Source organism: Musa acuminata, chromosome BXJ2-6 (genome assembly GCF_036884655.1).
Source record: "Musa acuminata AAA Group cultivar baxijiao chromosome BXJ2-6, Cavendish_Baxijiao_AAA, whole genome shotgun sequence".
Lineage (NCBI taxonomy): Eukaryota > Viridiplantae > Streptophyta > Magnoliopsida > Zingiberales > Musaceae > Musa > Musa acuminata.
Window position 1 is genome coordinate 2,248,749 of NC_088343.1, and position 12,995 is coordinate 2,261,743.

At 44.6% G+C, this 12,995-nt stretch overlaps 2 protein-coding genes across 2 annotated transcripts; both read left to right on the top strand.

The window, feature by feature from the left end:
- The first annotated feature begins 2,456 nt into the window (after nucleotides 1-2,456).
- On the top strand, nucleotides 2,457-4,198 carry LOC135613402 (transcription factor MYB36-like). The gene is made up of 3 exons (XM_065110429.1): nucleotides 2,457-2,638; nucleotides 3,132-3,261; nucleotides 3,345-4,198. The coding sequence occupies exons 1-3, from the start codon at nucleotides 2,503-2,505 to the stop codon at nucleotides 4,078-4,080; spliced, it is 1,002 nt and encodes a 333-aa protein (XP_064966501.1). The 5' UTR covers nucleotides 2,457-2,502; the 3' UTR covers nucleotides 4,081-4,198.
- Nucleotides 4,199-8,024: 3,826 nt separating this feature from the next.
- On the top strand, nucleotides 8,025-12,980 carry LOC135614223 (glutamate receptor 2.8-like). Its single transcript, XM_065111347.1, has 5 exons — nucleotides 8,025-8,606; nucleotides 8,719-10,067; nucleotides 11,350-11,662; nucleotides 11,751-12,145; nucleotides 12,241-12,980. The coding sequence occupies exons 1-5, from the start codon at nucleotides 8,300-8,302 to the stop codon at nucleotides 12,790-12,792; spliced, it is 2,916 nt and encodes a 971-aa protein (XP_064967419.1). The 5' UTR covers nucleotides 8,025-8,299; the 3' UTR covers nucleotides 12,793-12,980.
- Nucleotides 12,981-12,995: the final 15 nt, after the last annotated feature.

Consider the following 12,995-nt stretch of genomic DNA (forward strand, 5'->3'; position numbering starts at 1 on the left):
AATTCTCGATCATGAGAGCATTGATCTCATGATTGAGATCAATCATGCTTGATATATCCTCGACAAAGTTTGTAATCCCAGCTAAACGGATGAATAGAGCTCATAAAAAATAATAGGTAATGAATGCTTGATGATTCTTGTGAGACTTGGAATTGACTTGTCGCTAGCAGTTTTACCTGCTCTATAAACAAATGAAAAGATGGAACTCCTTTGGAGAAAGTCCACAAAGTCAAAAGGTTGACAACAAACCCCCTTCTTGGGTGTCTCCCTGCTATCTACAGGAAAAACTAAGAGAAGGAAATTGAGAGAGGTGGGACAACTGGAGATGTCACTCGATGGAAGGAGTCCTTTGATGACCTTAGTAGGTGTCTGACAAATTTACATGGTGCTTCAAGATCAAGGAATGACTGGTTTGGGTCAAAGGAGAAGTGCTTCTATCACTTCTAGCTAGTTTCATTCCTTGGCATCTTTGTTGCTTCTTCTCGAAGAGGATGGTGTAGTGATGTATTGAGATCTCATTTACTTGTTCTTTTCTGGAGGAAATATGTCCTCTACCACCTCTTTTGAACTCTTCAAATCTTTGTTCCTTCAAAGATACAAAATTTAAAATGGTCATAGGTGCCAATGTTTCATAGATCAACAAGCAAATAGGGCATCAACTCAAAACCTTCTTAAGATCGCTTGAATTAGAAGATCTTAAAGAGTTAAAACATATTTAGATAATCAGATATAAAGAGGTGAACATAATTATATCATATTCATACATGCATATGGAACATCTCAAACATCACACTCTGATATGGAGAACATACATTCATGTTCAATTTCATTTGGATTCAAATGATATTGTTTGATCCACTTTCACCCCTATTCATAAAAGAAGGGACTATATCAACACTCTTCGATTTTTGGAAATAATAAGAGCTTCTAATCAATGGCCAACATTACAATGATGTCAAGTATTTGATGAACAATGTGTATTTGAAATGTTGCTCAAAGTACCCCCTCTTTAGGAGACTTTTCCATAGACATATAGTGGTGGAAGTTTCTACTTTGTAGGGTTGTAGGAAATCAAACACCATAACATTCCGGATACTAAAATCCAATTGCATTCATCAAAGCTACAATTAAGCCCCCCAATGCCCCCTATTTCCCTCCCCCATTGGTATCCCTTGTGCTTATCTCTTTGAGGCTCCTTCCTTGTATCAAGAGTGGTCTCGTTGCTGATGCCAAGACATCCCCCCATGAGATTCCAAAGTTGCAGGCAAAGCCAAGGGGAAGGCTACCCACATCTCCTTCTTTCCCATTGATTGATTATTTCTTAGTCTTCATGCTTTATATAATTAATTATATCACAATGACACTGAGGGTTTGCCTTTTGGGGTCTATTCCTATCTTTTAAAAGGTGGCAGTGCCGTGTCCAGGACCCTTCCTTAACACCAAGGTCAAATGCAAGAGTTTCTTCTTTCAAGTAGAAAGTTTTCCTTTTCTCCTTAAATTAATGAGAGTTCCCCATCCACTTGTCCAACAAAGATAGGGCATGTTCTTTAAGGAGACTTTCTCTCTACCCTAAGGTATTTGTTTTCCTCTGAGAAAAAAAAGGTAATATACATACATACATACATACATACATACATATAGTGGACATTTGATTGTGCAAAAGTAGCAATGATGGACTAAGTCTGGGGTTAGTTTCCTAATAGTGGTTGAGATACAAGTAGGACATTGAATGGTTGGATTATTGGCTAATCTTCTTGGTGTTTGTTTTAGGGTTGCTGGGATTCATTGTGAATTGGGACAAATCTTTGTTGACTTCAATTAGATCAAATAGTATATAAAAAGGTAAAGTTGATTAGTGGATAGAACAATTAGTGATAGGTTGTCTTATGTGACACACATGTAAAAGTTTGAGCTTAGAATGAGTGGTGATGATGCAATTGTCTTGTGTGTCACTATATTTTCCACGAGGTTTTAATCCATTGACAATTCTATGGCACCAAACTAATCAAACTAAGATTATCTCAAAGAGGCTTTCATATCACAAATCATTTGTGAATCAAATTACTCATCCCACAACCTATTAATGGCTTGTAACCATCAGATTCAAGAGGTAAACCTAATGGGAAATACATGAGATATTGTATTCATGGCTTTTGTAGGTTGAGTTGTGATATGACATTAGGTATAATACCATATACTTGTTATAATTGTTGAAGTCCTACTGGAAAGCAAACCAACGCACGGTGGACTTTGTCGATGTCATGAGATCTGCAACTTCGAACTTATTAATTTGTGATGCTTGCAATCAACCCTAGGTGCATACCAGCAGCATTGTCCTACCCGGTAAGCATCACATCACATCACATCACATCACATCATCCTTCTTTCTCTCTGGGTTTCTTTCTATAAAGCTTGGCCTCACCTTCTTTGGTTGTTCTTCACTCGAGGCTGAGACATCAAAATTCTCTTTGGGTTGCTAAATAGAGAGAGGGAGAGAGAGAGATGGGAAGAGCTCCATGCTGTGACAAGACAAACGTGAAGAAGGGACCATGGTCTCCCGAGGAGGACGCAAAGCTCAAGGATTACATTGAAGAGCATGGAACGGGTGGCAATTGGATTGCACTGCCTAATAAGATTGGTAAGTAATACCCAAAACCCTTATTATCTTGGCTTTTTCTTTCGATAAAGCTTCTTTTCTAAGGACAAAAAAGTAGTATTAGTAGATATATAGATCGATCCGTGTGGAGAGAAAATGGTTAGCCAGTCCCAACTAAAGAACTTTATTTCCTTGGAGTAGAAGATAGCAGCTCATCCTAAATTCTTAGAAAGAACAAACTGTTGAGATCAGGGATGATGAAAGAGGGTGAGAAGGGAAAGTTGCTATGGTCTTTGCTTCCTATTTAAGGTGTGTTCATCTTGATGTTGTAACTTTTCACCCGAGAAACAAATCACAGTTAAGAATACATAGAGGAAGTCTAATCATAGCTGTGTTCCAAATTCTTCTTCTTTCCTTTCTCTGCACTAATTTTGAGGTGATGTGATAGAGAATTATGACAAGAAACAAACCCTTCTTTTTTTGTCAGTCCATCCAACTAGTAATTATATGTGTGAATCTTGATGATTGTTTGAAGGGTTGAAGAGGTGTGGCAAAAGCTGCAGGCTGAGATGGCTAAATTATCTGAGACCAAACATCAAACATGGTGGCTTTACAGAAGAGGAAGATCAAACTATCTGCAGGCTCTACATAAGTATAGGGAGCAGGTAAATCATACAACTGCAACCCCGCCTTCTCTCCCCCAATCTCTCTCTTCCTTCCGTGATAACCCTCCACTTTCATGCATTAGGTGGTCAATAATTGCAGCCCAGCTGCCAGGAAGAACTGATAATGATATCAAGAATTACTGGAACACAAGGCTGAAGAAGAAACTACTCGGAAAGCAAAGAGAACCGAATCGATCGCGAAGCCTCTACCTTAACCATGTTCCTGGCGACGCAGCTGATAGGTTGAAGCACGACGCACCTTCCGAAACCCTAAGCGCATCAGCCCTCGAGAGAATGCAACTCCACATGCAGCTCCAAGGCCTCCACAATCCCTTCTCCTTCTACAACCATCCTGAACTCTGGCCCAAGTGCTATCATCCACTAGGAGATAAGATCTTCCAAAGCCAAACCACAGATGCTACTGCTACAACCCCTGTGCAACAAGCTCCTGATGTATCAAAGCTGATGAGTACAAACATACAAGAAACGGACTGCTTACCGGTAGGGTTTCGCTCACCCTCGAGCGGAGGTACTCTCAGCATGGAAACTTCGAGCTCCAACTTGGATTCTGCAACTGCAGGTGTTCGAGCTGACCTCCATGATCTGCTCTACTGCAAGAACTCCTCCACTGTAGGGCATGAAGAGCATCAACTTGCTGACTTAGACTGTTACAAAGAAATATATGGTGAAACGGAGAGTACAAATTGGTGGCCTACTGAAGGTTTCATGGATCAAACAGCAACAGTGTCTTGGGATTCAGCCTCAGCTCTCCATTCCGAGTTCATGTGGCAAGAGAATGGGCTACGGTTTGGTCTGTAGGAAGGCAATTAAATGAAGTTGTTGAGAATTTAGACCTGAGCTTATGTGCTTCCACATGTCTAAGAACACTCGGTGTAAAGTTGTCAATAATACTGTAATGCTCTTCTTCCTCGGCTTACATTCAACTTCATCAGTTCATCAGCTTGATTCTTATGATGTCTTTCTTCTTTTCTGCCTTTGGAGTTCATATTGCACCTAACATAGGATATACTATCTATGTACACCAGTTGAAAGCAAAACTTGGATACATACACCTCCTCCATCTTTAGATTAATGACGTGCAATAAACCCCTGCATCTCCCTATCGAAAGCACATCTCACAGACCGAGATAAATAAATAAATATATAATATTATATGTACGGGTCAATTTGGGCCCAAAAAGAATTGGGCTAATTGAACACTGAGTTGGGCCTAAACGGCCTATAGAACAATAAGAGTAGTATTGTTATTTACATTGCTCCGCGGAGTACGTGACGCTGTATCGGTAGCCTATAAATAAGCAACTGCCTAACTTTGCCAGGTCCGACGCCTTCTTTCCACCGAGGGATGTTACAGTTAGGGTTCTTTGCCGTCGCCGACGAAAGCAACGGCCGATAATGTCTCCGGCGGCTCCAACACAACCGCCGCCACCGATGAGGTAAACCCCTCCTTTCTCTCCCCTCCTCCACGCTGTCGCAATCCATCGGGAAATCGTCGTGGATGATTGTAGGCGCCGTATTCTATGATTTCGCAGCATTCTTGAAATCTTCTTGTTGAGTCCTTGCAATCAATTTGATCTTTATCTTTTGGTTGTGAGGTAAAATCGCTCTCTCTCCCTTTAAGGAAAGTTCTTGAAGTGAAGTTTGATGATTGATAGTGTGATCAAATTAAAGTTTCTTTTAGGTTATCCTCAACGACCATTATGTTCGATTATTTGACGGGAGAAGGTGAGCAGCATTAGTGTAGCTTTTGTAGTAGATAAGGATTGTGGTTGAGCAATGCAAAGGATAAGTTTAGGGTTTGTTGCTAATGCACAATTATGCTAGTTTTCTCGTCTGTCGTCAGCAAATCTCGGCCACCGTATTAAGCCATGATATCAAGTTGTTCCGAAAGATTTAATACTGGAGGTTGTCCAGCTAATGCTGGTTCATGTTGATTCTGCTGTTTGTGTCTTGCCATGAGCCTTTGCATGACATGCTCATCTAAAAATTCTCTGTTCCAGGGTATGTTGGTTGAATTGACCTGCACATAAGTGTCCTTGCATGGTTGACACAACTAATCTTCATAAGCTATATCTTATGTACTTGTGTTTTTAATCTATCTTAAAATGACAGCAAGTGATGCATAGCTTTTGACAGGTTTTATATTACAAATTAGAATGAGAGAGGCAGAGTGTGAAGTCCGTCTACATTCCATTAGGATCAAGAATTAGTGTCTTTAGCTTATTGTTATAATAAGGTATTAAGATGTAGTTGCAGAACATCAGCCAAAACCTAACAAAAAATAAACTCATCTTTCCTTGGCGAACTCTGTTTCTCAATTCAGGGCTTTCAGTGATTGAGATTTCATCTCAATGGCTCTTTAGCTGTATCATCATCTATCATGGGCTCACCAGAGGAACAAGCAGTACACTGCAGTGGATGAATCTATCCCCTAGTCACCCAACAAAGGAGAGCTATATGAGATAAGTCATTTATGTTTCATTCTCTCCTGTTCTACTCATGTCTTCTGTCTCTTTTTTATCTGAGGTGAAGTTTCTTCTCTAGATGGATGCAAATTCATGATGAATACATGACAGATGCAAATTCATGATAGATTTTAGGTAGGTATAGATATAAATATCATACAGAATTAGGATGGTATGACACAAATGATTAAAAGACTAATATGAATCTCTTATCTTATTCTTGTTAAACCAAATTATTCATGCAACTTGATCCAGCTTGACAAATATGAGGTGTTTATTATGTTATGCTGCTTTAGGATTGAGACAGATCCAATATAAGGTTGGGGTTAAATTGGTGTTGGCCTACCACCCCATCCAGCCTACATGCAATTTAACTGCTACCACCACCATTGATTGATGCGATTCCTTTTGCTGCCCTTTAATGAAAGGGAGACATGGCTAGATCCTCTGATGTCGGCCAACAAGTTTGACTCTTCCCCAACTTGTTCTGCAGACCCAACATAGTTGTTCAAATATATCTCTCTGTGTAGATTTTGACTGTTTGATATGTTAAAAATTCAAAATCAATCTTAGTACTTTTGAGAATCCGTCACAAGCTTATATTAGAGAGTTGATTGGATTCGGTGACGGATCCTACGAGAACTAGGTGAGGAACATACTTGACAAAAACCCCTTTCATGTTTAATTTAGGAACTTGGGAAAGAGTGATATAGAATATAGAGGATTCAAAAGATAGTCCCTAGAGTTAACATATCTGACATATTTTATAGGGACTTTCAGTATTTGTCACGATTAAATGAGGAGTTAAATCCATAGAGACGATTTCTTAGGATTGTTGAGCTTTACTTAGACTTGAAGAGTCACTTAAACCATCGAGTGTTATGGTTAGTATTAGAGTGGGTCACTCGTCCAACATGTTTAGATTGGATGTTGGACTAACAATGATGTGAGCGAGGATGTCTATGTATTAAATCTCTTATATCATCTATCTCATTGTCACTGTGTGAAAGATGTCGGAACTTAATGTCATATTCAGACTTGTGAATTGATCACATCATAAGTGGTGGGTGATTGGGAAATCAAGGTTAATTTATAGTCTCACTTGACCATCATGAAGACAAAGAATGTTGAGATTCATAGTCGAATTTTATCGCATCTTAGACAAATGACACTTCGTGACCATATTCAGTCACATCGAAGACAAAGGATGTTTCATGGTTGAGGTCTATCCCATGATTCAGACAAATGATGTTAATGCTTTGTGGTTAGATTTAATTGAATCGGGGATAAATGATACTTTGTAGATAAATTTGATCATACCGAAGGTTAAGGAGATAAAGGGGTAATTGCCTCAATAGTTAATTTAAAAAATAGTATTGAAGTCTCTACACTTACGAAGGCGAAACATTTAATCCCAATTCTCCTTACGTCATTAATTTCGTTGACGAAAAAAATCGCAGTGTTGTCATATGTAAAAAATAAAAACGAATGAAAAAAATAAAAAAATAATTTTATTATCTTTTTAAATTATTAATTTTATATAAACTTTACTAGTTTCCTCTTCTCCTCTTTCGAAATTGTTAACCCGTCGGACTCGCTTGCTCGTCGCACTTGCCCACCCTTCTTGCTTGTTGTGTGAGTATAGTGGGTGAGTTGTTTGAAAAGAGAAGAGGAAACCAACAAAGTTTATATAAAATTAATAATTTAAAAAATAATAAAATTATATTTTTATCCATTCCCTTCGTACTTTTTTTCATGTCAACAAAATCAATAACATAAAAAGTATTGAGGTTAAATATTTTATAAGAGTTTCAATGCTATTTTTTAAAGTATAAAAATTAAGATACTAATCATGTTTAATTATAAAGGATAATATATAATTATCTCGGATTCGAGGAAGGTTAAAATATTTTTAATGATCGGATTTGACGGCGCTAGAGAAGGATGCTTTAATATTATAATAATAGTTATATAATTTTTATAGTTTCTCTGGACGTGAGTCGCAAAATAGTTTCATGTGGATCATCCCCTCTCATACATCATTAGTATGAACTTTCCCCCGTTAAACGAGTGGTGCGGGAGGGATTTTATTCTCAAATCCGACATCTTTGGGAGTTCATATGGTAAAAATTTATTCGGGTGGCTAACTTGAAGCTGAGCGTGAGGGTTGAATCTGCGTTCCCAAAGGTTCCTTCCTACTTTTATTGACCGCTATTGCGACTGTGGGCTTCATTTTTAAAGGGTCAACCAGAAACCACCTTCCACAGTGAATGACCTGGACCACAAGTTGTCTTCTCTGTAATTCCTGGTCTATGGTGGACTCGGGCACGAGCCAACATGAATATTAAATTCGGGTCTGCGAAGCGCCACGTCGCCCGTGGAACTTCCGCTTTCGATTGTTATGTACGAACGCGTGAGGAGTGGGTTATACCGCTGAATATGAGTAAAGAAGTCCCCATATACAATATGGGTGTCTATATTCTTCCTCTCACTCACGTCCTCTTCGCCTGCACTTCCTTCCTTTTTCCTGCCTCATCTTCTCCCGTTCCCTGATGAGGGGCCTGGCTCTCCGTAGGTTCGCTCGCTTCCTCTACTCCCTCTTCTTGTTCCCAATCCTTATCCTCTCCACCCTCTCCGCCTCTCCACCGCCTCCTCTCCATGCGTCTTCGACTCCCGCGGTCGCGGCGACGTTCAAGGTCGGCCTCATTCTCGACATGAGCTCCGCCACCGGGAAAGTCTACAGGACGATCGCCCGGATGGCCGCCGACGACTTCTACGCCAAATACCCAAACTCCACCAACCGCATCGTCCTCCTTCCCCGTGACTCCTCCCGCGACGTCGTGAACGCCGCCGCCGCTGGTACCCGGACCTCCCCTTCACGTCTTCCTTACTTGGCCCCCAAGTCTTGACTATGACTTGTGCCGGCCGAATATTGACGGTTGACTGACTGATCGCGGTTGACTGGATGCAGCGCTGGAGTTGCTGAACGATGACGAGGCGCACGCCATACTCGGCCCGCAGACCTCCGTGGAGGCACCCTTCGTCGCCGATCTCGGTGCCAAGGCCAGAATCCCCGTCGTTTCTTTTTCCGCCACCAGCCCCGCGGTGTCCCCCGCGCGCAGCCCCTACTTCGTCCGCGCCGTCCCCAGTGACGCCGCCCAGGTCCGAGCCATCGCCGCCATCGTCCAGGCCTTCGACTGGCGCCGCGTCGTCGCCGTCTACGAGGATTCGGACTACGGCACCGCCCTAGTCCCCTTCCTCGTTGACGCCTTTGACGAGGTCGGCGCTTCCGTCCCCTACCGCTGCGCCCTTTCCCCCTCCGCCACCGAGGACCACATTTCCGCCGAGCTCTACCGCCTGAAGACGCTTCAGACGCGCGTCTTCGTGGTGCACGTTACCTCCCCGCTGGCCATCCGCCTCTTCCCTCTCATCAGGAGCGCCGAGATGATGAGCGACGGCTTCGTTTGGATCATCACCGAGGGGCTCACCAGCCTCCTCGGTTCGATCGACCCGCCTACTCTGGTGTCCGACACCATGCAAGGCGTACTGGGGGTGAAGCCGTATATCCCCTGGTCCCCTCGGCTCCGAGATTTCAAGAGGAGGTGGAGGAGGGAGTTCTCGAAGGAGAATGCGGATTCCGACGTCACCGAGCTCAGCAACTTCGGCATATGGGCCTACGATGCGGTCTGGGCCGTAGCCGCCGCCGCCGAGCTCCTCGGCTCGGTCGTCGGCCCCGGCTTCGATATGCCCGGGAACAATGGAGCCACGGACTTCTCTAAGCTGGGTGTGTCGAGGACCGGCCCCAAGCTTCTGGACTACATCAAGCAAACAGAGTTCCGGGGTCTCGGAGGGAGATTTCATCTCGATAACGGAGAGCTGAACGTGACGGCTTACCAGATCATGAACGTGAACGGGGAGAAGGCGAGGGAGATCGGGTTCTGGACGGCTAGGCACGGGCTGACCCGGGAGCTGAATAGTAGCAGCACGAGCGCGTACTCGTCGACGAGGGAGGGGCTGCTGCCGGTAATATGGCCGGGGTACTCGACGGCGGTGCCGAAGGGGTGGGTGACGCCGACGAGCGGGAGGAAGCTGCGGATCGCAGTGCCGGGGCCGGTGGAGCCAGGGTTCCATTCCTTCCTGGACGTGGAGCGCGATCCAGCGACGAACGTGACCCTGGCCAGGGGATTCGTGATCGACGTTTTCGAGGCGGCGGTGCGGCAGCTGCCGTACGCGCTGCTATTCGAGTACGAGCCCTTCCGCAACGCCAACGGAACCAGCGGCGGCGACTACAACACGCTGGTGAAGCAGGTCTACGACAAGGTCAGTTCCATGATCCCTGCGCTTCGTCTCCTTCTTCTTCGATTTCCATGGTGATTCTACTCCTGTGAAAGAAAGATCCCCATGGGTCTCTTGTGACGGACGCTCTGGATCACGCAATCACGATCCAATACGGGGGGATACCTCCACTTTCCCCACTCCTATCGGAGGTCCATGTCGGGGCGGCATTATCGTGCATCACGACTGAGAGTTCTTTCTTGATGCTTTGGGAGCCGCACAAGGGCCTGTGATGGGTGGTGCAGATGCGCCATCGACCTCTATCGGTCGGACATCGTGTGAGATGTTTGCTCCACCTTCAACCTTTCTTAGGTGGTCCATTCATTCTCAGTGGAGGAAGTCATTTCCACAGTATCCACAGATTAATTCGGTTGACCAATCCAACCATTTGACCATTTCACTCGTGAACAGGTGGCTTTGACTACTGAATTCAATCATGTTTACATCTATCTAGTTGGAAGCCCAATTCGTTTTCGTTACCCAATCAGTCAATTGCCTGGGTCGCGTGTGTATTCATTCATTTGAGTGGCATTAACATCAATGCCGCAAATTTTATTCTATTTCTTCTCAAAGTTATTTGTTCCTCGAAAGGCATGGACTTCTTTGCTTTTGTTTTCTTTTCCCAGTCCATTCGGCCAATCTTTGACCGACTTGTTCGACTGATTGATACAATAGAGAACCAGGTCAAACACAATAATTTGAATGGGAATTATTGATTGTTTTACGAGGTTCTTTAAATGATTAGATTGTGCTATTTGTAAGATAATAGATTCTGGTCTTCAATAGAGTCTGAATTCATAGCATCAAGTTTTAGGTAGTAATTATATTAGATCCCTTGATCCAAGAGGTTGGATTGGAGTAATTGGAATTATAATACAGAAAGACTTTCTTTTTTATTCCAAACACAGAAAAAAGACTTCTTAGGAAGACCAGTCGAAAGCTTTCTACAGTGCAAGCTGGGATCCCTGATGATAAGAACAAAACTCCCTCTCTCTCTCTCTCTCTATCTATCGATCTGTCTTATCTCTATCTTTATCTCTCTAAATAAATATATATAGAGAGTTCAAACAAAGTGGGGAGGTGGAACTTTGTGATGAAGACGACCTTCCCATATTGTTATAAGGTCATGCGGCTCGCATGGCGTGTCCTGCAGTGCATAAGTCCAAGAATTCAACGCGGATGACTTCATCCGTGACGACTACAGCAGCTGTTGACAGCTTGTGCGTCTTGAGCCGACTGAGTCATCCTCGTCGTTTGCTGGTATCAGAAATATGACGCAGTGGTCGGGGACGTCACCATCACCGCCAACCGGTCCATGTTCGTCGACTTCACCTTGCCGTACACCGTCTCCGGCGTCTCCATGGTCGTTCCTCTCAGAGACCAGCACAGCAAGAACGCCTGGATCTTCCTCAAGCCCCTCACAGCGGATCTCTGGCTGGTGAGCGCCGCCTTCTTCGTCTTCACCGGCGCCGTCGTGTGGGCTTTGGAGCACAGGCGGAACGCAGAGTTCCAGGGGACGCCAGGCCAACAGTTGGGCACCGTCTTCTACTTCTCCTTCTCAACCCTCGTCTTCGCTCACAGTGAGTAAAGTCCATTCTTTTGTTCCCCCTTTGAACCTTCATCTGATGTGGATCTTCTCAGACTAATAGTTTCATGGATCTTATACAGGGGAGACCTTGATGAGCAATCTGTCGAGGGTGGTTGTGATCGTATGGGTATTTGTGGTGCTGATACTGCAATCCAGCTACATTGCGAGCTTGACCTCCATGCTCACGGTGCAACAATTTAGACCCACCGTCAGCGACTTCGAGGAGCTCAAGCACAGTGGGCAGCACGTGGGGTACCTCAAGAGCTCCTTCACCAAGGGACTGCTGCTGAAGCTGGGCTTCGAGGAGTCGAAGCTGAAACCATTTCGATCACCCCAGCAGTACCATGAAGCGTTGTCCAACGGCAGCGTGGCCGCCATCATCGACGAGATCCCTTATCTCCGGGTGTTTCTGAAGGACTACTGCGACAACTACACCATGGCAGGGCAAACCTACAAGACCGGTGGCTTTGGATATGTGAGTCTCTCTCTCTCTCTCTCTCTCTCTCTCTCTCTCTCTCTCTCTCTCGTGCAACTCCTCTCTTACATGTGTGTTCTGTGATGCTTCCTCAGGCCTTCCCCAAAGGGTCGCCACTAGCGTCGGACCTGTCGAGGGCGATCCTGAACATAACAGAGGGCGAGGAGATGACCGAGATCGAGAGACGATGGTTCGGTGACCAGACGAGCTGCCCAAACCAAGGCAGCACGCTCTCCTCCGACACCGACCGGCTCGACTTCAAGAGCTTCTGGGGGCTTTTCCTCATCACCGGAGCCGTGTCCATGCTGTGCTGCATCGTCTTTTTGTCGCGCTCCGCCTACCGTAACCGGCGCACCTTCAAAGACATCGCTGCGGAGAAGTCCTTCAGCCGGAGGCTTATCTCCATCGCCCGGCTCTTCAATGCCAAGGACAGCTCCTCCCATGGAACCAGGAGGAGGACTGAGCCCAAGCAGGTCGGGCCAGCCACGAGAGACGCGAGTCCCAGTGCTTCGCCTTACTCTAACGACGCAGATGACCAAACCACCATCTCCGATCACACATTTGACGGAGGAAGCCCTTTGCCGGAGATTGGCAGCCCGATACCCGATCCAAGGCCCCATGCTGAGATCACCGAAGCAAGTCGCTGATGGCATTGCATGGTATTGGCACACACACCAGAGAGTTCACATAGGAACAAGATAGTCCAGAATCGTACTAGTGCCTGTTCTCTCTTTGTAGTTACTGATCCTTGCTTTCACAAGTGATGGAGGAAGGATATCATCTACAGTATATTCTTGATCTTGATATCAACAAGTAACCGGTCACAATTTTTACACCATCAGAATCATAG